The sequence below is a fragment of the Tachypleus tridentatus genome, chromosome 1 (assembly GCF_004210375.1).
Source record: "Tachypleus tridentatus isolate NWPU-2018 chromosome 1, ASM421037v1, whole genome shotgun sequence".
NCBI classification, from domain to species: Eukaryota; Metazoa; Arthropoda; class Merostomata; order Xiphosura; family Limulidae; genus Tachypleus; species Tachypleus tridentatus.
In genome coordinates, this window is record NC_134825.1 from 87,605,934 (window position 1) to 87,632,826 (window position 26,893).

Sequence of the window (26,893 nt, forward strand, 5' to 3'; positions counted from 1 at the left end):
GTGGCATGTACTGGCCCATTCCAGAATTCACATTTCCAACTTCTTATTCCCTGAAACACTCCTGTTTCCTGTGATCTATCCTCTGTAACTATTTGGGTTTGTCAACTTGTCAGGCTGGTGTATTCAGTCTTATCCATGGAAAGTTGTTGTATTCACAGCATTTCTTCTTATCAAATTTGTCATACCATCACATTTTTGGCTGATTGCTTGCACTATCTGTTGGGGGAGGTTGTTCAGGCAGAATGTGGACTTCTCCCAATACCTTTGCTGCTCTTTTTTTGCATAATCTGGCTCTGTCTTCTTCGGTTGGATATTGTCTCTATTTGCCTTTGACTTGGATAAATCTTATCACTTCCTTTTTTTTTTTTTTTTTTTTTTCAGAGAGACTTATTTTTTTCCCACTCATAATGGGATCTCATTCAGTTGTGGGTGTTGCCTGGTTAAGTATGTTTTATCTCAAATCAGCAGTATTTTCTGCTTGTACTGTAATGTTCTTTGAGGCATCTGGTTGTATATTCAGTGGTTTATATGTTTCTAGAAACCTGTGAGTTTCACTCAATAGTAGACTGTCACTTGTGGACTTTCATGAATAAAGCAGAAAAGGGGGTTTCTGGCCATCACTTCTAACCCTTTGAGTGAATGAATTGAGGTCAGCCTGATTTTCAAAAAGGGTATAACAGGTACCCACTGCACTTTCTCCAGTGTGTGATGTTATTCTGGACTTTCCACCATGTTTACTACTACCGCTACCCTATTTTTCTTACAGTGGACCATGGAAACATTTAATTAACCATGCATGCTCATGATTAAACATATATCTCCTTTCTGAGACACACCACCAATCCCCTGATGACGATGATGTTTTTTGTGGATACACATTTTTCTCCTTGAAGCTATTGCCCTCTTCTGACCTATCCTTTCACACTTGGTTTTATTGCTGGTAGAGTATTCTTGGTAAGGACATGGCCTTTTCATAGGTTCATCTACCTTCCCATTATTTTCATGACTTCTTTTGGATGGCTCCTTTCTTCCTTCTGTTTGGTTTTGAAGAATTTTCAGAGTCTTTGGATTCATGTGTAGCTTCTGTGATAGGGCAACTTCACTTTTTTTTTTTCTAGGAGTTTCATTTCTGTTGCCATTGGAAGAAACTGTTCTGTCAGGCATGTGGCCTTCATCTCACTTGTTCATCTCCCATTACCTTTATTGGATATTTGTTTCTTTTTTGTTGGGGTACTGCCTTATGACTGTTGCAATCTTTTAAACTTTGGCATAGCTGTGACTAGGTAAATTAACTTTTCTGCATATATATTTTTCCCTTCAGGGGTACATCCCATTTAGGATACAGATCTGTCACAATGCAGTTCACTCTTTCAGTTGGAATCACCTGGAATAACAGAAGTAATTTTTCTATACTGAAAACAGATTTGTGATGGGTACTCATCCATATCACACTTTCGTGCTGAATTTTGAAGTGATAGTTCATCAGAATCAATAAAGGGAGTCACATGCATCAGGAGGGTGTGTCACTCTCCTCTTGGTGGAGGGTTGTCGCATGATAATTTATGTACAAGATAAACCACATTGATCGTGGGGTATGTTGGAGTTGAAGGCATGTGGCATGCAAAAAACATTTGTATATAGAGGGCAGCACTGAAAGAGAATTGCTATACATGTGAAAGAAGGTATATATCTATTGGAAATCTACTTTCAGTATAGGAAAATAACTGAGTATGTGGAAATTGTTATGTTTTATAGATAGTATTAAGGATAAATTTAAGTCATTCACAGCATTTTTCTTTGTTTGTAGGTGTGAGCTGAATTGACATATATACATATACTCAACAGTTAGCTGGTGTATCATGGCCGATACTAGGAGACGTGTTAAACTCTATGCTCTTAATGCTGATCGACAGTGGGATGATCGGGGAACTGGTCATGTGTCCTCTTCATATGTTGACAAGTTGAAAGGCATGTCTCTGTTAGTTCGTGCAGAATCTGATGGTAAGTGTGTTTTATTAACAATTGTGTAATTAGTGTTTTAATTTAAACTGTATTGTAAAACAAACTTTAAAATCTAGGTTACAAATTTCATTGCTAATCTACAGCTACAACCATTAGTGTATTTATTGTTTATTTAGGACATAAAAGTACATCAAATGTATTTTGCTAAATATCTTGAAATATAGCCAGTTTTATTATGAGAAAGTTTTTGCTTGGCAGTTTTGTTTTAATTATGAAATAGTTTTTTATTCTCTTGTCATCAAAATTCTTAACTTTTGTATGCTGAAATTCTTGTATACAATGTTGAGAGAAAGACTTTTAAGTTTGGTTGTTGAATAGTTCACTGAGTATTAGGATTAATGCTACATGTTTGTCAAATAAGTGTTTAAACCTAAGTGCTAACATTTTTCAAAATTTAAATTATTTTAAAAGATTAAGTCCCAAATTCTCCATTGCAGTTTCTCAAATCAATTTTTTATGTAAATTGTCTTCCACTCTAACAGTGTTGAATAGGTTTTGTCTGTCAATTTTTACCATGAAATGTATAAAAGATTTATGGAAAATAAAGTTCATACAATACAGAGCACCAACCACCACCCTTATAAAAGATGTTTAAAAAATGAAAATGAAAGTAAGAAAACTAACTTATAAATCATCAAACATTTATTCAAGTATGGCAAAGGAAAGTTGAAACAGGCCCAGCTGCTTGAAATTTGTATTTCCAGCCTCAGCACACTGAATTTAAAAAACCTTTTTAAAAAACTGTTATTCACCGTCACCCTTGATATCAAACTAACAACTAAATAACAAGTTTTACATTACTGAAAATTTATTATTTAAAATAAATTGATATTTATTGTAAAAAGTAATAAAAATGCTTAGTTGAATATCTCTGAATCCATTATTTTTTAGTTTATTTATGAATAAGGAAATATTGTTCTGTTTTTACTTTTAAAATTTTAAAACTTGAATAACTTTAAAGAGTGGCTGCCTTCCCACAGACTGCAGACAGTAAAAGGTAGTAGGACGATGTGGGTTTAAGTACTCGCCTTTTCACCCTTGTTTTTATTTTCCACAATGGTTAACTTGTTTAACTTTGGTGTTTTGGATTTTGTTTGATATATTGAATATCCCAAATGATTTTTGGGTGCTATTACCACAAACTTTAATCCATTATGACTGTAGATAATTAACCACAAACAGAAATGCATTACATAATTGTATATAGATATGAAGAATAAAAATGATAAGCTATGTAAATGCTTTAATGGATTCTGTTGAATTTTTAAAAATTTAAAATAATGTACATGTTTTGAAACTGGCCTTTTAAGCTTTATGTATTAACCCTTAAATAGAAAGAATGTTGTAGATAGCATTGGTTGATGATGGCTACTGTTTAAGGGTTAAAGTGATTAGCTGAGACATTATTTATTGAATTAAGGATTTTTATTTTATCTCTATGGTTTTTATTCCAATGATTTTATATGATGACTAGTAGTCTTTTCTCCATTTTTTTGTGAACCTTTACTACAAAACATTTTAAAATTTTATTTCTGAAAGGCTAAACAGTATTGGTTATTTTAAAATATTAATAGCAGAAAACAATGATTCATCTGTATGCGAGTACTCATTATTGACATTTTTTTTTAGGATCTTTGCTACTTGAATCAAAAATTCATCCAGATACTGCCTATCAAAAGCAACAGGTAAATATCTGTCATGTATGTTTCCTCCTTCATTTGTAACACGTTTAATAATAAAGGTTATGTATTTCTTTTGTAATCTTAGTACTTATTTGTCATTTTATGCATTCAAAACCCCAGTTTGTAATTTTTACACTTTTATTACTGCACTGTTTAGAATTTTTTTCTAACAGAATCTGATCTTCTGAAAGATAGTGGAAATCATTGTATGAAAATATCTTCCATATTATGGGTGTATTAAACCTTCAAAGAAGGTCAAATAAACTATTTTGCTAGTATCATTTTAGGAAAATTGAAGACTTTTGATCTACAATAAAAGATTAAGAATAGCAATTCATTTATATAAATGGATATTATGTTATTTAAGGCAGATTTTGATTATAAGTTACTAAACCACTGTACTTCATTTGTATTAAATGAGATGAATAATTATTATGTACAGTTTACAAAAACACATCATCAGCATTACTGTGTACTTCTGTAAGGAATATTGAACTGTACATGGTATTTTTATAATATTTTATTTAATTCTTTATTTATTCATTAGGAAACACTTATTGTATGGTCAGAAGGGGAAAATTATGATCTCGCCTTAAGTTTCCAAGAGAAAGCAGGCTGTGATGAAATCTGGGAAAAAATTTGTCAAGTGAGTATTAAGTATTTCGTTATTTGAAAATATAACCAACTGGTATTTGTTTTAACATTAATTATCTAGAACTAATGGTTTTTTTTCCAAATGATCTTTTAGTCATTTTGGAAATTTTATTTTAGGTGTGAAACAGTTGATGTGTTTGAGCATCTGTTTGCTGTTCTGTTACTATTTTCACTGTTAAAAATTGTTCTTGAAGTGTAGTTATGACAACTACATTGTTGGTGATGTACAAATTTAGGTAAGTGAATTTGATATTTAAGTGATAAAATGGCTTTAGGTCACTAAGGTAAAAAACACTAAGGAAATAGAGATATTACTAAGTGAAAGTAGTGTTGCCAATGGTTCTAGATAAATTGTCTTTATTATTCATCTGAAAGTAAATGAGAGGTTTTAAGTTATTCAGAGATGTTTGATAATTCACACATATTCTCTTTTTTAATCCTTTGACCATAAAGTATTTAAAATAATTAAAAAATGCAGATGTAAATTTCTTCAATGAAAATGGCTGTTAATTTTTAAAGTTATTTAACACTATCTAGAATAGTGAGCAGGTGTTTGGTGTTGAAAACACATGTGCTTATTAAATTTAAATAAAATTTATTGTTGTAAACTCTTTCAGCAGTTTCTAATTGTGAAACATTTTAAAATTGATACCTTATAAAACTTGTAGTGTAATCCTTAAAGAAAAATTTAAAAATTCCATCTTTAATTTCTTTGCAGCTCTAAGGAGTCTGTCCTGTATATAACACATTTATTGATATTTTATGACTTTTTCTCCCCTTTTTATAGTATTGAATCATTTGCTGACAAACTGTCATCTCTTGAGAATATGTCTTGTTTCTCATGTTATTTTCAATCTGTATTAATGATTTTATTACTAAGTCTTTTCTTTGTTGCCACCCTTTCAAGATGTTGCAGCATGTGGTCTAAACAACTTTTAAAGAAGCTCAGCTTTAAATATTAGCTATAGGCAACATTTCATTATCGTTGGATAGTGCAGATTATTATAAGTTACTTAAATCAATGTAGAAGAGTGAAGCAGTAATTTATGGTTTGGTATAAAAGTGATTAAACTGAGCTAATCTAATAGAAAGTTCTGAAGACTGATGAACAAACCACAGATATGAGAATTTCATTATATATTCTTTATGTTATTTTTCTTGATTATTTATGTTCAGCTATATCTATTTGTGAGCTAGATAAATTTTCTTTTGTGATAAGAATGAGGTTAGCTTAGTTAGGTTTAACAAGCATGGCAGGCTATGAAAAAATATTCCACTGACTCAAATCTTGTTGAATACTTTTGTTAAATTTTATCATATTAAAAAATACATATACAGACAGAGAGAGACAGATATATATAGCTTATTGTTTATTAGAAATTAATTGCTTTCAACTGTGAATAATGAAACCTAGTTCTAACATAGATAAAGGTGATGTCATTTTGACAGATGAGGTTCTAGATTAACAGTTAACTTTTTTTGTTGTTGTTGTCTGGTTTAAAGCCAAACCGCTGACCACTGCAGTTGACAGAAGTACCTAAATGTGTTAATAAATATCTTGTGAAATTAACTGGAAATTTAATGTATTTCTGATCAACAATAAAAAGCATTGATTTTTCAAGATGTAAAGGGGTATCTTAAATGTATTTTTTTTAAATAATAATTTGCAAAAAAAGAAATGTTAATGTAAAATAAGTAAGGAATACAGAATGAAATAAAATAATTTTGTAAGCCAAAACTGGATAAACCAAGGTATATTAGTGACATTCTTCCTCTACAGAAAGGGTCAATTTAATGGTTTATGACAAAGAATATGTTTGCATGTTTTTAGTATAGATGTGGGAGGAACTTTTGTAGAATTTTAAGAGATATATTTGATTAATTTTTCACTGTGCCAAATGAAATTGAAGAATGTTGAATATCATTTGCCAATTATTTCAGTTGTATATAATTAATGAAAAGGAATGTATTCTTTAAGTTTTTCTCATTGAAATTTGATAATGTTTAGGTTCAAGGAAAAGATCCTTCTGTAGAAATTACACAGGATATAGTTGAAGAATCAGAAGATGAAAGATATGAAGATGTATCTGATACAGCACCGCCCATTGAGCTCCCTCCCTGTGAAGTCAGCAGACTAGAAGAAATTAGTGAATTAATAAGCAGTTGCTTGCCTTCTCCCATTCGACGAGAAAAACTAGCTGTTGCTCTCGAGTCTGAGAACTACATCAAGAAACTCTTAGAAGTTTTTCATATGTGTGAAGATTTGGAAAACATTGACAGTCTTCATCAGTTGTATGAAATATTTAGGAATATTTTTCTTTTAAACAAAAATGCATTATTTGAAGTCATGTTTGCAGATGATACAATTTTTGATGTGGTAGGTGTTTTGGAATATGACCCCTCATCTCCAACTCCAAAGCAACATAGAGATTATTTTCGAACTGTTTCCAAGTTTAAGGAGGTAATATCAATCAGTAACCCTGAACTAGTGAACAAAATACATCAAACCTACCGGGTACAGTACATTCAAGATGCTGTGCTCCCTACTCCATCTGTATTTGAGGAAAACATGCTTTCAACTTTGAGTTCTTTCATATTTTTTAACAAAGTGGAAATTGTTTCATTGTTACAGGTAAGATTTTTTTTTCAATATTTTCTTAAATTTTGCAGTGTATGATCTTAAACCATATTTTAAATGAAAGTGAGCAAGGACTGATTATTGTATATGTATATGTAAATTTAAATACCTATTGTACTTTGTTTTAGTATCTTTTCTTTATTTGAGATCACACTAGGGTAAATTACATTATTGGTGCTATTTTTGGTACAGCTTATAGTTTGAATTAGTTATTTTGCTTATTGTTTGTTCATTTGTCTTTCAAACTATGAAGGAGTGTTATTGATTTTTGTAATTTTTTTGTCTAAAATACTTATATGAAATGCATTGTAGAGCTAAGATATACAATTTTATTGTATTGTTTTGTAGTTTAATCTTAAATTATGAAGGAATTCTAAGTAACTTCATTGGTCTGTTAAATTTAAGACAGTGAGAAATACATTACAATAGGTTTTACAGAAGTCTTAAGTTTTCTGACACATACCATCTGGAAACCCACTTGAATGCCCTAGGAAAATTTCTCCACCAAGTTCAATGCGCACCCTCTATCTAGGTACTGCACATAAGCACCTCATCCTGAAAATGTAATCACTTTTTCTTTACAGAGTATTTGGCATGGGTTTCTGTCAACAGGAGTGTTTCTGTGGTTATCTTTTGATATTTATACATTACTTAATAAAAAAAACTCACTAATGAGTATGACTTCCTGAGTTAATGTTTCTACTACAGAGGTCAACCAGATCTCTTCTCTTCTGCCTTTGCTGTTTTGTTAAAGGAGACAGGAGATTGATATCAAACCATCAATCTGTTTTGACTCAACCAATTTTTAGATCTTGCTTCATCATGAAATCTTTTTCAGCTTACAATGGCACTTTGCGCAAGGGTTCTGGATGACCAAGTCTCATGATACCAATGCTTATCTCCATATTCCTGTAGCAGAATATTCCCTAAAGTTTCTTAGGTTTGTGCACAAGGTCAGGTGCTACAGTTCTGGGCTCTTCTTTTGATTTTACATCAGTATCTTATGTCTTCTACAGAGTTTGACCTTTTTCTCATCACCTGCATTCCTTAGGCCTGTGCAAACATCATTATATGGATGTCTCATTCTGGCTCCCTCCCATCAAAACAAAACTCTTATATTATCTTTTCAGAAGCTATAAAAGTGGACTTTATCAGATAGGAGAAATCTGTTTTGTCACCAATGCAATATATTATCTTTGGGTTACTTTTCAATAGTCACTTAAGTCAAACTCAACCAAATCCTTATTAGGCTTCAAGCCATGGAAAGAGCCATAGAGTCGTCAGCCTTTTACTTTTGTTTTCTTCTACTATGCAGATGGTTCTCTTTTTTTTTGGGGGGGGGGATATGGGCATTCTTCAAGTATCTTATTCCTTGGAAATGAGCAGGTCCTATCAGTGGCTGCTGGTGAAAAATGGATCATGCATTTTGATCCTTTGGATTATTTTCTTATTACTCAGAGGTAACATTGATGATTACAAATAGTGGTTTCATCACTACTATTAAGGTACCCATTTCACCACCTTGTCTTGAAATCCAACTATTCACAGATGCATCTCATCAGGGGTGGGGAGTTTATTTTCAGGCTTAGAAGTTCTAGGGTAGTTGGACAGAATACGAGCCTACCATCCACATCAGTGTTCTCGAATTTCTTGCATTATATTGGGCAGTGGTTTAAGATCTGTCTTTCTTGAGGGGGAAAAATTGCCATGATACATTTTGACAATTCCACATCTGTTTCTCAGATTTCTTATCAAGGAGGTGCACATTCTCTCAATATTTTTGTTTTCATACTTTGGATCTTTCCTGCTGAAATTATTCCCATTGTATCTGTCATTTAGCATGTTGTATTTCTTAAGTGGTGAATTTAATTGCAGATAACCTGCCTTGACCCAACCAGATTTTGACAGAATGGATGCTACATCACAAGGTTTTTCAGTAGATTTGATCTTAGTATGGGTCTCCAACTAGTGATGCCTTTATGACTCATTGGAATTCTCAATTGCAGTTGTTTAGGTCTCTGGTAACCTCATCCTCAAATATTGGTAATTGATGCATTCTGTCAAGACTGGGCAGTTTTACATCTGTATTCCTTTTTACCGATTAACTGTTGCCTGAGGTTCTAACTATAGTTTGTTCTACTCTCTGTCAAATTCTCTTTGTTTCAGTCTCTTCTTCAATATCTGTAAAAATGTCAATGTCTACCTCTTTCACAATGAAAGTCTATGTTGAGACAAATTTGATCAGATGCTTGGAAGTTATGTGGTCATTTGCCTGGCATAAAGGTTTAACTTCTAAAGTTTCTCTGTACTTAACTAAATCTCTCCTTAGGCCAATCGTGAGTGTTTATCGACGGAAATGGAATATTTATCATCAGCTGTGTATCAAAAGGAATTTAAAGTGTCTTTATCCACAGGTTTGTTAATTCATTGGAATCTTTCTATTTCCTGTGACCTATCTCCCTTTACACTCACAAGGTAGCTTTGCAAGTTGATTCATATGGTTTATAATATATTATTATTAGAGGAGAGGAATATTTTGCATTCACATTTCACCATATTCTTCATATCTCTATTTCATTAGCTTTCTGGTTAAATTGCCTTTTGGAAGACATTGTGTGAGCTGGTATATGAACTATTTGTAGTTCTTTCCTATCTCATTACTTACATAATCTGTCAGTTTCCTTTTCTGAGAGTTTCTCTTCCCCCTGTAGTGATATGGACCATACCTGTTAGACTTTAACCAGAGGTATTTATGATACCTCAATCATATATTCTTTTTATTACTAGGGTCTTCTTATTTTTCACAGGATCCCACTCTGCGGTAAGTGTTGCCCAGGCAAATATGCCTTCTCAGTTTTACACTAGCAGCCACTTTCAGTATAATTACTGCAGGTTGCAACAGACTCTGTGAAATTGAGTTATTCCATAAGACCATTTAGGCACCTATCTTGAAAGTTTGCTTTTTAAAATATAGGGAACTTAGTTCGTCTATTGCATAGTTTCCAGAGCACTGTTCCTCGGGATTTCTTAATGTTTTTTATCACCCCAGACTACTAGTGAAGCTCAGGAGTCCTTACCACCTCTGGTTTCCAGTTGCTGGGGTGGCAGACAGAGGCTTTTCCTCCAGTGTGTATTCCTCTACTCTTGGAGAAGAGGACAAAGTTGGGGGCCTTCCTGTTAGTGTTCCTGGATGTTTCTCCAGATTTCAGTAGAAGTGGCACAAGTACCCTTGGGAGTTTACCCGTTATTCTGGTTCAGATTTGATATGAAGCTACTCGGGTTAGGGAGTGCATGACCGTTCTCTTTGATTAATATCGGTTTTGTATATTGTTCACGAGAAGTGGTCCCATCCTAGGTCTTTGGTTGGGCACAAGTTTCTCATTTTTTCCATAATTCTAGAAGCTAAAGAAATACTTGTTCACTTGGTTAGGAGTGAAAATGAATATTAATAGTTCTGTGCTGGACGACTTCTGTTCCTTTGGTTGACTACAGCATACAAGATCCCATCATTCTGAGCCTGAGTTGTTGTCTGTTGGGTTTCTTTAGGTGGAAGAGAAAGTTTGCTTACTTTCTCATCATGATTGAGGTGGTGTGTATGTGTGTGTGTGTAAATATATATAAAACATCATGGTCCAGTAGACCTAGCCAACAATGTTGGGGTATATCATATCTCCTTAATTCCAACTAGTGTTACTTATAGCGCTCTGGAAGGAAAGTTGAGATAAATCTGAACAAAACTGTTCAAATTTAAATATTGTGACTTCAGCACAAGTGTTATTTTATATATACATTTTAGTCAGTCACTGTTTCACAACCAAGTTGATGTGGTGTTATTTAAGATGTGCAAATTTCAGCTTTGGAACTAGACAGACTAGTGATCCAAACATATTTTTTTAAAGTACATGCCATTCTAGTTTCTAATTCAGCAGGTTTTCATATAGATTGAAACAAAGTTGAACTTTTTTGGGAGATTTGTGCAGTTCAATAAATAAACATACCATGCAACTGATGCATCAGCTCAACATGCTCAAATTTTAAGGTTGTGGCAGTAAAATATATTGGTGTTAATCTCAACCTGTTTATCAAATTTCTTTTATATACAAACATAACTTTTGAAGAGTCCATTGAAATTGCTTCAAATTATTTTCACAACTACAATTGACAGATGTACAGCTTTACATTAAGTCCCCATGAAGTTTATTAAATAATACTATATCTTATATAATTACTATTCAGGGGAATTTTCAAAATCCAAGTTAAAAATAAAGATAGATCTAAATATGTGTGTATGCTAAACTTTTCGTATTTTTAAAATGGTTTAGTATATTCATGATAATGAATAAACCTGATTACAAGTTCTCCAAAATGGGTGTATTCTAGATTGAAGCAAAACAGTCTAGAAGTATAGTTAAGGATTTTATTTTCCCTAATTTCAAAATGTATCACTTAAACTGACACAGTAATTCTTGGCTCAAAAATGTTGAATGAAGTAATTTAATTAAGTGTTTCGTACTTATTTTTAATGTAATATGCTCTTCTTTTGTATTGAATTTTTTCCTTGCTTTTAATAATCTTTTAGAAATATTTTCAGTTAAACTTCACTGTATATTTGGCCATATTCAGAGTATTTGCAAATTTTTAGCATATATATAAAAAGATGCGAGTGTTTATAATATAACAAGGAATTGTGTTATAGTCAGGAAATGGTCATGTAAAAAGTCTTAAACTGAGTTTTGTAGACCAAAGCAATTATGAAATTTAAAACTAAAATATCACATTGTTTATTTTCAATTGTATTTAAGTCAATCAAATATAGAAATGAAACAGTCATAATTTTTTTTTGAAAGAACCAGTATGTGTAACTCATTAAGCAATATTTGTGGAAAAAGTATTTGAGTTGTAAAATGTAAGATACAAAATAAATATTAATACAACTTACTCATTTGTTTCTATAAATGAATTTATGTTTTACCATATAAAAATTTTGTGATATAAATTGCATGTACAGTTTGCATTTTTGTTATTCAAATGCCTTTGTCTTGTATTGTGTATACTTTTTGGTAAGTGAAAAATGTATTTTTGTTTCAACTGTATTCATTCAAAGAACTTTGAAATTAACAAGTCAAAAGGTTGTGTAAGCATCTTTTGTCTAGATATGTACATCTACTGAACTATCATTGTATTATTGAAAAGTAAAAAAAAATGTTATCTGAAAATTTTAAAAGTTTCATTTGCATAAGTTTTAAAACCTAAATAAATATTTTTTTTTTCAGTTAAAACTCTAGTTTTCTCAATCCTAACTCTGTACCTACTCTGTTGATTTCACCAACCTTGTAATCATCATGAAAATATACAAAGTAAATCTAAATTACCCTTTTTCCTATCTCAAATGACTGTAGATTGTAACATAAAACTACAGTTGTTTATCCTAAATAGCTTAAAGCTTATAACAGTATACATAAGTTTATTTTAATTTTAGTGTTTTAATGCTCTTTAACCCTTTTAAGGCAAGCACATACAATTTGTGGAAATCAAATTGCAAATTTCACTTTTGGAACAATACATGTGCTGAGGCTTTTCTACATATCTTCTCAAGGACTGGTAACATTTTGTTAAAAGATCACAAGTTTCTAGTACACGAAGATTAATGTTGTTATAATTGCTTTTACTAAAAATGTTTTGTTTTTTATTTTAATTACTTGTATTCAAACTATGAAAATTTGAGTGCAAGGTTTTTAATTTTAAATATAAAAATATTTTTTTTATTTTATAGTTTTCATATTTTATGTGTGGGTCATTCCATGTCAAATTATCTATGGGGCTGCAGGTGACCCCCACAGAATGCCTTGAAAAAATTCACATGTACTCATCTACCCATATAATAAAAAAATGCCAAAGATTAGATCAGTATCTCTCAGTTTCTGATTTACAGCTCTGTAAAATTTAATTAATGTTTTGTTATTTTTGGCAAATTCATTTTTGGGCAACTTTGGATGCTTAAAACTGCAAAAGTAATGGTGGTAGAAGGCTGAAATTTGCTACACTGACTGAATTAATCTCACAGAATTCAAAAATGGTCTCAAACCAAGTTTATCTCTCTTAGAATTTGTACAGTGAGGCAGTAAAATCACCTGAAAACCCAAAATCGTAAAAACCATTGGTTTATGTAATAAGCCATAGCTCCAAGACTTAATATGATACAAAGCTGAATATTTGTTTTTAATATCCTATAACATATCAGTTGATAAGTAGGCAGCTGCTGTAATTGGAAGTCTATTAGATCTAATGTAAAAAAATATAGTTGCATGCAACTTTTTATGATTTAGCTAAAAATAGCCCAACTTAAGGCCACAGTTTGACCATGTCACCAGTTATTCATCTTTTTCAGATTTTTGCCATATATTCTTACATGTTTGAACATGATCTACACAGAAAATCAGGATGGTGTTCAACCTACTTTTTGAGTTAGTTTATTTTTCTTTTTGTCTAGGTGTGTGCATATAATGTTTTCTATGGTTTGTGGAGGAAACTTATTGATGTTAATGAAGTATTGTTTTATTTTGTCTAATTCATTGTTAATTTTATCTGGTGAGCACAGTTTTATGGCTGTGTTTCTTAGTATGTTGAGTTTTTGTTTTGTTTCATGTGCTGAGTCCCAAGGAACATATAGTCCAGTATGGGTGATTTTTCAGTGGATTTCTGTTTTAAATTGTGTATCAGTTCTTGTAATTTTGAGGTTAAGAAATGATATTTGATTGCTTTCTTCCTGTTGACATGTGAAGTTAATGTTGGGATGTATAGCGTTAATGTGATTGAAAAAATAAGTGTGTGTTCTGTAGATGTGAATCCTGCAATCGTGTCGTCTACATATCTGTACCAGTAGAGTGGTGGATGTAATGCTGTGTTAATTGCTTGTGTTTCAACTTGTGTCATAAAAATATTGGCTAGAACTGGTGATACTGGGTTGCCCATGCTTAGGCCATTTGTTTGTATATAGTTGTGGTTGTTGGACATGAACTTGTGAATTCTATGAGGGTTGCTAATTTGTTGCTAGGAATGTCTGTTGATGGGTTAGGGTCTCAGATATAGAATTCGAAGGCTATTTTGCAGGCTTCAGCGGTTGGGACTTCTGTAAAGAGGGATATAACATTGAAACTGGTCATTAAGGCTTTATGATTAAGTTGATTAAGATTAGACTTGAAATTAAAACAGTCTTTGATGAATGAGCTGGCTGATGTTACATATTTGGAGAATGCCCATGCCATGTATTTACCAAGATTGTAATTAAACGATTTATATGTAGACACTATTGGTCGTAATGGACAATCTGGTTTATGAGGTTTGGGGATGTCGTATATTTGTGGTGTGCATGAGTCGGTCTTGCATAGGTAGGAATAAAGTGTTTTTGAAATTGTGTTGACTTTTTTCATTTTTAGTAGTATTTTGTTTAGTTGCATTTCGTGTGTCTTTGTTGGATGTGTGTGTATTGGTTTAAATTTGGTGTCTGATAGGATGTTCTTCATTTTTTGGATGTATTCATTCGTGTTCATTATGACTATAGCATTTTCTTTTATCTGCTTTTAGAACTTTGATGTTTTTGTCTTGTTTTAGGTTTTTATTGGAATTAGTGTCTCTTTTTGTAAGATTGTTTTTTAGCTTTCTGTTTTGTGACATTATGTTGATGGTTTTGTGAGAAAATTCTTTCAAAAATTTGCTTAAGATGTTGTTTTTAGGTGTTTCTGGAAAATATAAATTTTTAATTTTTTCTGGGAAGTTTGGCTGTTGGATGTCAATAAAATTGTTGAAGTTGTCTTCTTTCTGTTGGTTGTTTTCTTGTTTTCGTTTTCTGTGGAAAGTATCACAAGTCTCCTGGGTAGGTCCTCTAAACATGTTTTAATTTCTAAGGTTGGAATGTGCTTAAGTACTATTGTGAAGTTGAGTCCTTTGTTAAGTAGATGTATCTCATCTGTGTTTAATTGTCGGTCGGATCTGTTAATTATGAGATTAGTCAACAGTTTGTCGTGTTGGTGTCTTTTCCGTTGTTTGCATCTTAGTTTTTTGTTGTGACAGATCTTTTTGTCCCTGTCATTCCTAGCGTTGATTTGGTTTATGTTTTGTATAAGTACATACATTTCTGGTTTAGTACAGCATGGATAATGTTTGTGCATTGATTAAAATTTTTTGATAGTTTTACCTTTACAAAGTTAGGGGTTAGTTGTTTCTTTCTACATTGTTGAATGAAATGATGTCATTTCTTCTATTGATAATTATTTGGTTTAAGTTTCTTAATTTCTTTACAATTGATGAGCGTGTATTATTAATAGTGGTGTAAGGTATATAAGTTCAGACATAATGGTTACATAGATAAGTACAAATGCATAAAGAAAACACAAAGACTTACACTTCTTGTAAAATTGCTGTAATGAAGAGAAAACCCACCTTTAGAGAAAAATACTTATGTAAAAATGGCTGGTTTGGGTTGAGAAAATTTTTATGTATAGGAGTGAACAACGTTACCTCTTTCTTTCTTTGTGAACCGAAGAAGGTCAAAACATTGTTCGCTCCTTTACATAAAAATTTTCCTAACCCAAACCAGCCATTTTACATATATATAACATATTTAGATAAGAAACAACCATAAGTGCTGTTGTTGGTCCAGCAGTTAACAATACTACAGTCAGTTAAATGTCATCTGTGAGACAGCTGTGTACTAATTACAAAATAATTGTTAGATTAAAGTGTAAAATGGTCTTTTTCTAATAAGTATACACCTGTGTTTGTAACCAGTGCATGTAGGCTATAAAACTCAAGCAAATGTGGTGAAGATTGGGGTTGGTAGCTGTCAGGAGTTGAAAACTTTGTTTCAACTGTATTCACTCATAGAAGTTTGAAATAAACAAATAACAAGGTTATGTAAGCATCTTTTTTGTCTAGGTGTACCGTTACTCGACTGCCATTGTGTTATTGAAGATACAGAGAGCCAAAGTAAAGAATTTTCAAACTTATTTGTCATGTAACAATACATATGAAGTTTTTAGTTTTTTTAGCAATTTTACTGCAGCCTCAATGAATGGGTTGAAAGTTTATTTTTGAAATAAAGAATTTAAGTTTGGTATAACATAAAACTTCATGACATACAATGTAATAATAATTTCATTCAAATACATTGATAGTAAGAAGTATTCATTAATTAAATTTTAAATGAGACACAGTGATTTGTACAAAACAGTGTTTAAAGGGGCTCCTATTACATAAGGATTACATAACCATTTCTAGCTAATAATCTTGCCACACAACTTGTAATACACATGGCAAATGTGTAGTTCACATTCTTTATTAAAAGATGTGTACCTTGTGAATAATTATTCATTACCTTACCTTACCTAATAAGTTTCTGTTTTCAATATTTTATTTATTTTTATAAGAATAAATAAAGAATATATTAAAAACACAAAATATACTACTTCCATTTGAACTTATGTTCTTTAATTATTTCATGTAAAAGAACTTTAACCTTTTTTTTAATAATGATGGTACTAGTATAGGAATAAATATCTATTCACTCAAATAATGCTTCTAAAAATATAGAATAATAACATGTACAAAGCAAGTAAAACCTTATAACTATTATAATGAAACTGGCTTTCTAATTAAGACAAGTGAAACTTAAAATAATTCCATTTGGTGCTTAATGTGAATGCCACGAGATAAACTTTCATACTGAAGATAAAATTGACAATACTATCTACTGAAAACAACATAGCATTATACATTTTTGACAGAGTAAGATGCTTTTCTTTCTGTTGGTTATAAATTATATAAAATGTCAAAGGATTATTTGCAGTTTGTAAGAGAGAGTATGTGACAGGTGGCTTATTGATCTGAGTTTCTGACTCTAAACAAGTAGGATTGAAGGTTGTTAGAATTTCTTTTACTTTGATAATACTTGTGTTACAATTAGTAATTTATATCAATTTTTTTACTTCAGAATGTTAAATTATAGAAGGGGAAAAGAGCCAGAGAACAAATGCCACATTTTAATACTAGGGGAGATTGATGTTTCTTTTTAAATACTTCCTATAAAATTAAAAACTTAAAATGCATAACATTAAAAATTTAGCTTAGCTATTAAGATGTCAAATTTATTAGTATACATTTTTTGATAAAGTAGTTTAATTAAATTTTGAATATAACTCTGCAAATGGTTGTGACATGCAAAGTTAGACCTTCATGATGATGAGAAACCCACTTTATTTTAAAGTTTTAATACCCACACCAGCTGTCTTTAGATTTACAAGTTAGATCTGTCTGTTATGAGAGGGTTAATTGGAAATGAAGGGATAAACTGGTTTCATGTAACATGTATGTACTAAAATTATTTGACAAACTGAACCACTGTTGAGAAAGAAGAAAAGTAAAAGAACATAGATAGGATTGAATCTTCAATCTTCTGTATATGAAATGTTTACATTATGTGAGCCAAAACCCAAATATTTTTTCACATGTGCAGCTTTATTAGGTGGAATACTGTGTGTGTGGAGAAGGGTGTAATAAAGGTCAAACCCTTGAAATAATACTATGTTGTATTATGTAGTTGGACATGAATGAAACAAAAACTTACTAAACAGAATATGGAGTTGTATTTAGACTTAAACTAAATAAGTAAAAACTTGGAATGACCATAATGAAAATATATATCTGTATACAGAATTTGTATAAACATATTGTCTTTCCAGTAATTACATCCTTTCACTAACATTTTGAAATATTTTCGTGATTGAACTTGTGATGGAGATGTTATAAAATAGTGCATTTTTAAAATTATGGTATCAAGATGTGTAAAAAAATAAATTTTCTTTGTTACAATATCATTTTTTTTTCTTTTATATTAGTATCTATTACTTTATACTCTTCCCTAAAGTATTAGCAAAGCATCAGGTCCACTCCACCAATAACTTTAAGCCTAATTGTCAATTTTTAGTCATATGTATTGAAACTGTTGAAAATGTATATGTACATAAAATAGTGAAATTTTAAATGTTTTGATATAAAGAAATCTTTAAAAAATCATCTGTCTGTATTTATTGATATTTTAATGATTTTTCTTTTTTCCTTTCATAATGGTATCAACTCTTATTTTCCCCTGAAGTATTGACAAAAGTGTCAGGTTCACTATCAACAGTAACATAAATGGTGTAATATTTTATTCTTTTAGAACGTATTTGAACTTTAAGCCCAATTGTTGATTTATAGGTGCCTTTTTTGCGATAACTGAATTCATATGATAGTTATAAAATGAATGTTTAACCCTTTCTCTACAGATATCTTTTTTAGCACATGTTGCAAGGTTTTAGTGAGTTACATTCAAGTTTTAATTAGACTATCTTTTTATGGTGTATCAATAAATACAACATTAAAATCTAGCTAATAATTCATTTTTAATAGTATACAAGGATGCATTTTCAGTAAAAAATACTGCATTAAAAATTGTTTTGTGCACAAAAGATTTGTAATGTTTACTAAAAGTCTGCCAGATTTTGTGAAGATGGAGGAACTTCAAGGGTAGTGACATGCACAAAAAAGTTTTTTTGTATAGATTGCAGCACTAAATGAAAATAGCTGTTTATATAGGAGGAGGAAAGTACCTATAAGAAATACATTTTCAGTATAGGAAAGTCATAACTTTGGTTTGCATATTTTTTAGAGAAAGTTTTTTTTTTATAAATTCTGAACAGTTTTGTGGAGCAGAGGCTATTCTTATGCTATAATTAATTAATAAGCATATGCAATTAGAAGTGTTAGAGCTGGTATTATGCAGGTTTATTCGGTTTATTTTATGATTTTGTTAAAAATTGAGGTTTTTATTCAACATGTTTTCCCAGTTCATAGATTTGGAAAGGTTAAACAAACTTGTAAAATTATACCAAACTTTCTCAGAGTATAACTGTGATGTCTCTTTTTATTGGGTAGCTAGGAAAAAGGTTCCACTCCCATCATCCTTTCTTCTCAGCTTGATGGTTTTTTATGAAAAGAAATTTAATTAAAATTTGACATTGAATTTTTTTTGTATACCTTTAACAAAAGCTGATTTCTATTTTCTTTCGATATATGTTTACATAATTAAAAGGAAGTGGCAAGTATTTGAAACAGTGTTGCAGTGCATAGCCTATGAATGTAATTTAAAAGTGCAAAGAACTAAATGTAGCTAAGTTTGTTTTAAATATAAAATGTATCTTTTCTTGTATGCAGAACCTATTGACACAGCAGTATGTCTTATGACATTAGAAAGAAACTGGTTTTCAATACTGGAGTTTGGGCAGAGAACAGATGGCTCATTGTGTAGCTGTGTGCTTAACTTCAAACAAATAGACAAACATCAGATGTGTAGTGTCATATAAAAAACCTCATTATCTGCAATGCTCTAAATTAGTCAAACTTTTTTTTGTAAGTTTTCATAATTAGATGTAATGTCAACATAGGTACTTGTTGAAACATAAAACATTTTGTTGAAAGGATATATCGAGCACACCTTTACTAGTTTCATTTCAGAAGCTTACTATTAAATTAGAATGTTTTATAAATTATGAAATAAGAAAATATATTGTATGCTAAACTTGTACATTCTGTTTTGAAGGAAAAATTATGAACCTTTTTGTCCAGATTGTTGTTTTAATTTGAATACTTCAGAACATTAAACATTGATTTTAAGGTTATATGACATTAAATGAAATTAGAATTGCAGTTTATTTACAAAAAATTATTGTTTTCTCTAAAAAACTGCCACAATTTGGAACACAATTTTTATCAAAAGTTTTGTATTTCAGGATTGTCATACTATTTCATGTTCAACAGAATACATGGATACATTGTTTAAAACTATTTTTTGTTTCTGAAAGTTAATTTTTTATCCTCACAGTGAGCAGGCTTTATGTGTAAATTACCATCAGTAACTAAAAGTCTGTATTAATAACTTAAAACATTACTTTCAGTTGCTATGGTAGGGACCTGGACCCAATTTTGTTATTTTTTTGTTTTTGATTGAAATAATATTTGAGTAAATTTTCTCATTTTTGAAGTTTAAATGGAAGGAGGTATTTATTACCTATCCTTTATGGTGTAATATGGTTTCATTAAGGGTTAAACTATTTTGAATTAAATCTGAGTTTCGTGTCAGTGCATTTATTTTTTTAGAATATTCTAATGTATATATTTATGTTGGTAAGGTGGTCTGATACAGAATTCTGAGTTAACTGGACATTTTATCAGCATTGACTTCTTGACCAGTTTGAAACTCTTAGCACTTTGTTTCACAATATATGTTTGTAAGGTGTCTGATAACAACAACAATTATGTGTAATAAAATGTAGTAGTTTGTTTGAAAGACTATTTATTTCATGATCTATTTTTTCCTGTATAAAATTTCAGAAGTATGATATTAAAAGTTCCAAAAGATTATAATAAACTTAATATACTTTTAGTTAAGTAAAGGTGAAGAAATAATAAGGATTGACAATTCTGATTTTATTGGATTTTGGTTTTGATGATTATATTATTTTTTCAAACTAGGAATTTTGTTTTAAGTATGTGACAGAATAAATTTTACTCATAAAGGATTTGTATTTTGTACCAGAGAAATGGTTTAAATTGTGGTTTACCAGTTAAATTGAGACCACGAGTACCTGCTTGCTATTAAGATATGATGAATCATTGTGTCTTTTATAGGGCATGCAGTCATACAAAGTCACTATCAGTTGGGCTAATTTTTGACTTTAGAAACAAGAGTAGCATGTATATGGAATATTTAAACACTTTTACTAAGTGCTAAAGCTTTCTTATTAAAATGGAAAAAAAAGATTAAAATATTAATAAAATATATTTTTGAACAAAGCTTTTTTCTAGACTGTAATTTGGTTAACTGTAGAACAAATTTTGTTTTTTCAGTATTTTTGTGTACTCTCCTAACGTACCAACCTACTTTTGGGTCAGTGACTTTTTTGGGTTTAGGCTCTTATTATATGAGTTGGAAACAAATTCAACAAATAACACCACCATAATTGCAGTTAATACTATTGATTATTGCTAGGGCTTCCTGTATATTGTACATAGAACATGAGCAATTTAACCTAATTTTTGTTTGGTTAGCTTTTTACTCTGATTGTTGTAACAGGCAAAAACAAACTCAATATGATGTAGTTTGTAGAATTCACCAGCATTGGAAAGTATATAAACCATTTAATACTTAGTGAGTTAAAGTCATGATACATATGCATAGATTTGTTTATATATAAGAATGTTTTACTTTATAAAGATCACTAAATTTTATTAGCATATACTAAAACTGAATCAGTTCTGCTGATATGTTTTGAGCAGTTTAAAATAGTTTCTATACCAATAGCCTATAGCAAATAGTGGTGTTTAGTTTTGTGATCCACTTAATATTCCTTTCTCCTGTTTTCTGGTGTGTTCTGTTCTTCATGCACTTTACATTCAAGATAATTAGGTAACATAAATGTGTGAATGTAAAATTTTAATGTACTAAGTCAACATAAGCATTTTCAGCTATTATTTCAACTTAGGCTTCCACACTTGGCCATGATTTAGATCTTGATCTATTAAAATATTTGTTTATGAATGTTATATAATAATCTTTATGTAATTTTTCAGTTTTGGACACTAGTAGGTCTTAAAAGAGTAACTTAGATGCAGTGATCATGTACTCTGCTCACTATATGTGAATAAATTCTGCCTACTTTGTGATAGCTTGCTGAGTTTTGAATTATTAAAGTGGATGAATGAAAATACAAGTAGTGAGAAGACTTTCCAAAAATTGTTAATTTATCTCATTAAAAAAAAAAGCATTTGACAGAGATTTTTGTCATATTAACAAATGTCTGGATTGTGCTAATTTACAGTGAAGTAACATTTTGAAACCTGAAAAAATGCTTTCAAAAAGTTGGCAGTGATTGAAAAAAAAAAAAGTGTTACAATTGCTACTCAGTAACATTATGTCAAAACATAGTACAAGACCAGAAAAGAGAGATTATTTCATTTTTCAGAAGGAAAGAGTCCAGGAATAACAATATTTGTTTCATTACATTTCACCAAAACTGTGTATTATTATTCTAAAATTAAACAATTTAGTTTATAACTAGATTTTATGAAAGTAATTTTATAAATTCAGGTCTTAGAAATACTTAATTTTTTTTCCTTCAAACATTTTTTTTGTAATTTTTAATTTATGTAACTCTTAACATATGTGATGTTCCAATTTCATATATAAAATAACATTTCTCCACAAATTTTTTTGTTTTAAATTGGAAACTTTTGTTATTAATGGAACTCAGTTGGGGTATTTTCTTAAATATTGGGATTTATTATAAGTTGTGTAAAATGAGTCAGTTGGACTGGTGGTATTTTATTTCTTTTTGAATCCAGTGAACTTCATGGTAATTATTTCTGTGGTTTTCTCAACATTGTAAAATAATCAAGTAGTACTTAAGAGTTTTCAAAAATGTTGTACAAGTTTATTTGAGAAAAAATAATGTAAACAGTGAGATGCTGTGCTATACTGGTTGTATCTTTATTTATTTATTTAGTGTGTTGGTACTTTCCTTTAGTTATAAATGACCTTCAAGCTCTCAAATTTATTTAAATAATGTTTCTTTGATTTTGAAGTAGCAGTGAATGCTAGTATATTTCTTGATAAGTTCTGTCAGTTTGTTATACAATGGGAATAGAAAGAATGTGAGACCAGAGCAATAGGATAAAGTAATTTGTGTTTTTTTTCTACAGGAAGAAGAAAAGTTTCTGGGAGAATTATTTGTTCAGTTAACAGATGAAGCAACAGATGATGAGAAGAGGAGAGATCTTGTGTTATTTCTCAAAGAATTTTGCACCTTCTCTCAAACACTTCAACCTCAAAGTCGAGAAACGTTTTTTAAGGTATAATTTTGGATAATATGCATGTTAATTTTTTTATTGTTCTTATTATTATCTGTCATGATTAAGCCATACTTTATCTTGAAGTAAAATGTATACCTCTTTACAAATTTGTCATCATTATGAATTTTATTATTGCTACTCTATATCCTTTTAAAATAAAGCCTACTATTTTAAAAAAAAATTCACTTCAAGTCGTGACTTTATCAAGAATGAATGATATTGTCTGGTGCAAATGACTTAGTTACAAGGAAAAAAAACAATAGTGTGATGAACTAGCATTCTTCAGGTTCATCTTAATTTTAAACTAAGCATACATATTTTGTAGTTTATTTCTATATATGTTTTCACAGAATTACAATAGCTAAGTCTTCAAAACTTGTTTTTTTTGTGTTTTTTTTTGTATGTGTAGAAGCTTTCATTTATCCTTCAGAGGAGAGTTGTTCTATCTTAGTGATATAGCTCTTTAATAGTATGAAGACAGTCTAGCATATGCCTTTTTATAAAAAATAAGATACAGATATGATAGATTTGAGAAGTGATTTTATGCCATAGCAGTTAGTTTCTTGATTTTTATCCTGTATCAACACTTTTTCTAATTTACAAGTTAATTCTAAAACAGATCTCTACAAGTGTTTTTGGATCTAAAAGCTAGCCCTATATCTCTGGATCCAGATGAGCCAAAACTAACTTTATCACTGTTTGTACTGAGAAATGGGGGTTGCTTTATATTTATTTACTTTCACAAGAGTAAGTGGATTTTAATAATTACATGATACCAACAACCACTTGACAGTATTTCCTGAACTAACTGGATTTTCTCCCACCTGAGTCTAAAGATGTGCACTGGTTCATTAGGTTGATGTAAAGATGGAAATGAAAACAGTACAAAATTAGTAATGTGTTATAGATCCACAACATTTCATTCCTGAAAAAAAAACATGAAGTGCCAAATCCACAATAAAAATCTTAGAAACAAAGTTTGATTTCAGAATCAAAGAATGAGAAACTTTCAAGAGTCTAGAACTGTTCTTGTCCTTCTACATATTTTTTAAATATGTAACATCAGCTGGCTCCCTTTTCAAATACTCTTTAACTTTAAGTATATTCTTAATCAACTAAATCATAAAGCCCTTAATGGCCAGTTTTGATGTAATCTCCCATTTCACAGAAGTCCAAACAACTGAAGCCTGCAAGATAGCTTTAGAACTTTTATATTCAAGACCCACAACCCATTGATATACATCCCCAGCAACAAATTAGCAACTTTTATAGAATTCACTACCACCAATATTAACTTTATGTTCAATAACCAAAACTATCTACGAATAAATGGCCTAAGTATGGGGAATCCTGTGTCACCAGTTCGAGCCAACATTTTTATGACACATATTGAATCACAAGTGATCAATTCAGCCTTACACCCACCACTATACTGGTACAGGTATGTTGATGATACAATTGTTGAATTCACATCTACAGAACACACACTTAATTTTTTCAATCACCATAACTCGATGCACCCCAACATTAAGTTCACCTGTGAACAGGAAAAAAAACTAACCAAATAGCATTTCTTAACCTCAAAATCACTGGAACTGATACACAAAAGAGAAATCCACAGAAAAATCACCCCTACTGTATTATATATTCCCTGGGACTCAGCACATGAAACAGAACAAAAACTCAACATATTAAAAAACCAAATAAACACAGCCACAAAACTGTGTTTACCCGATAAAATTAATGATGAAATAAACAAAATAAAGTAACACTTCATCAACAAATTTCCTTACAAAACTGTAGAAAAATTTATACACACACACCTAGACCACCAACAATTAATCCCAAGATACAACAAACTACAAAACCTTATACTGATGCATACCATACGCAGAGATGCCAACTATTTCAAATGACTGAGCGTAATGATTGTAGACAGAGGCTTTTCACAGTCTTAGTCCTTTTTAGATTTGCCAGAAACAAGACAATCTGGTAAATGAGGACTCTTTTTATCCATCTTGTGAACGATCGCATTGGTGTTTCTATGACGCTTAGAAAATGATAAATACCCATCTACACAAGCACTGATTGGCTGACAAGCACTGATGACATATCTATGGATTCCCTCATGTACCCAGTATGGAGAAGCACCGCACTCAAACTATTGGTAGAAGTTGGAGATACAAATATATTTTATTATTTCAAGCACAAACATGATTATCACAAGTAGCCATTTGGACTATGTCTTTTATTTATTATTAAAATTTATTTGTATCTCACTAGAAATTTTCTTTTCACCCCTTTCAAGATCTGGGGTAACAGTTTATCACTTTATTGTATAGGCCTATATAATAATTTGGGAGTTGCAAGAAGTCGTAATATTTGTCTGTATGAGCGTATAGTTGTAATGTATACACCAAAATCGTAATGATTACGCTCAAATCGTAATGGTTGGCATCTCTGCATATGTTCCTGACATCAGTGAAAAAATAACCAACATTTGGAAAAAACTCGTAGAAAAAAAACATAACATTCCAGTATACACCAAATTTATTCAAAAACCAGGTGCAAGACTAAAGCCCATGCTTTGTAAAAAGTACACTGACAAACACAACACCAACATAATTTATAAAATACAATGCAACAACTGCCACGACTTCTGTATTGGAGAAACAAGCAGAAAAATGAAAACTAGATATAAAGAACACTAAAAAACACCTTCACACATTTTTGAACACTGCAAATCAAATAAATGCAACATAACCATAGAAAACACCCAGATATTAAGTTGGAAAACAAATAGAAACAAACGCAAGCACAAAATCAAAGAAACCCTCCTTATACAGCAACTAAAACCAAAATTAAACTAATATAAAGGAATACCTTTTTACCTATAATAATTAATAACCTAACATCCACTTGTAACGCCCCCTACAATCCTGTACCCGTTCATACTCTTGTCCCTAAGACATGTCTGTCTATCGTCGTAATCAAACTCTCTCCTTATCAATAAAAGTGTTAATACCCATACCAGCCATTCTGAGATACAGAACTGTTCTTGGTTTGTGTTCTGTTTAGCATATTCCTACACATGAATAAAATAGGAGAAAACACTAGGAATCATGATGTAATTTTTAGTCACTATATCAACCTGGCACCTGGGATGTATTGGAACTAATATAAGCACAGTTCATATTTGTTTGTGAACTTTATATTTTATTTAACAGTTATATCTTTTTTCTGTTTCCAGCATCTTAGAATGTATTTGGTGTACCTAATTTGAAAGTTAGACAACATTGTTAAGGAACACTGTCTAATAAAGGATTGCTTTTACATTTTCCATTTTCTTCTTGACAGAGGGGAAAATTAATAGAAAACTACAGCAAGGGGCTTTAATAGATTTATGTTTAGTTTGCATGATAATGAAACAAAAGCTGTAACAAATGAAAACATTGAAATTACATTTTATAATCATTTAATTTCTTCTATATTTTTTTTTTACATGAATGAGAAGAATCATTAAACAAAAGTAATTGTGGCATTTTTTTAAAAAGTAACATTGTCAAACAGTATAATATTTAATTGTTAATAAGTTTTAGATTGTTGACATATGAATGAATTTTAAATAATTTACTTTTATTATTTGAGATAGAATAAAGTTTTTATGGTTGGCAGCTGATGCTATGTAACAATTATTTCTAGATGCTGTCCAATCTTGGTGTGCTACAAGCATTAGAAATAACCCTGGTATGTGTTTTTTTCATCATCAAGGACTTTTTTATTGGTTCAGATTTTACTGTAAAGTAGAAGTTTGTATAAATTCACACACACACACACACACACACACTGTTATGTTAAATTAAGATTTATTGGTGTTACAGTAGTTTAAGGGTGTCAACCCCCATTCCACCAAACATGCTTGACTTTCAGTCATGGGGCATTAAAAAGTGATGGT

The 26,893-nt window shown here is 30.7% G+C and overlaps 1 protein-coding gene across 2 annotated transcripts in view; it reads left to right on the top strand.

The window, feature by feature from the left end:
• The window catches only part of LOC143254992 (serine/threonine-protein phosphatase 4 regulatory subunit 3A-like), a 66,537-nt gene that overhangs the window by 19,477 nt on the left and 20,167 nt on the right, over window positions 1–26,893 (top strand). For both annotated transcript variants that reach the window (XM_076509953.1, XM_076509961.1), the window contains exons 3-8: window positions 1,808–2,001; window positions 3,652–3,707; window positions 4,252–4,350; window positions 6,367–6,990; window positions 22,789–22,938; window positions 26,641–26,685. In XM_076509953.1, coding sequence (XP_076366068.1) covers window positions 1,860–2,001; window positions 3,652–3,707; window positions 4,252–4,350; window positions 6,367–6,990; window positions 22,789–22,938; window positions 26,641–26,685 — 1,116 coding nt within the window. In that variant the 5' untranslated portion in view covers window positions 1,808–1,859. The remainder of the gene's footprint in view (window positions 1–1,807; window positions 2,002–3,651; window positions 3,708–4,251; window positions 4,351–6,366; window positions 6,991–22,788; window positions 22,939–26,640; window positions 26,686–26,893) is intronic.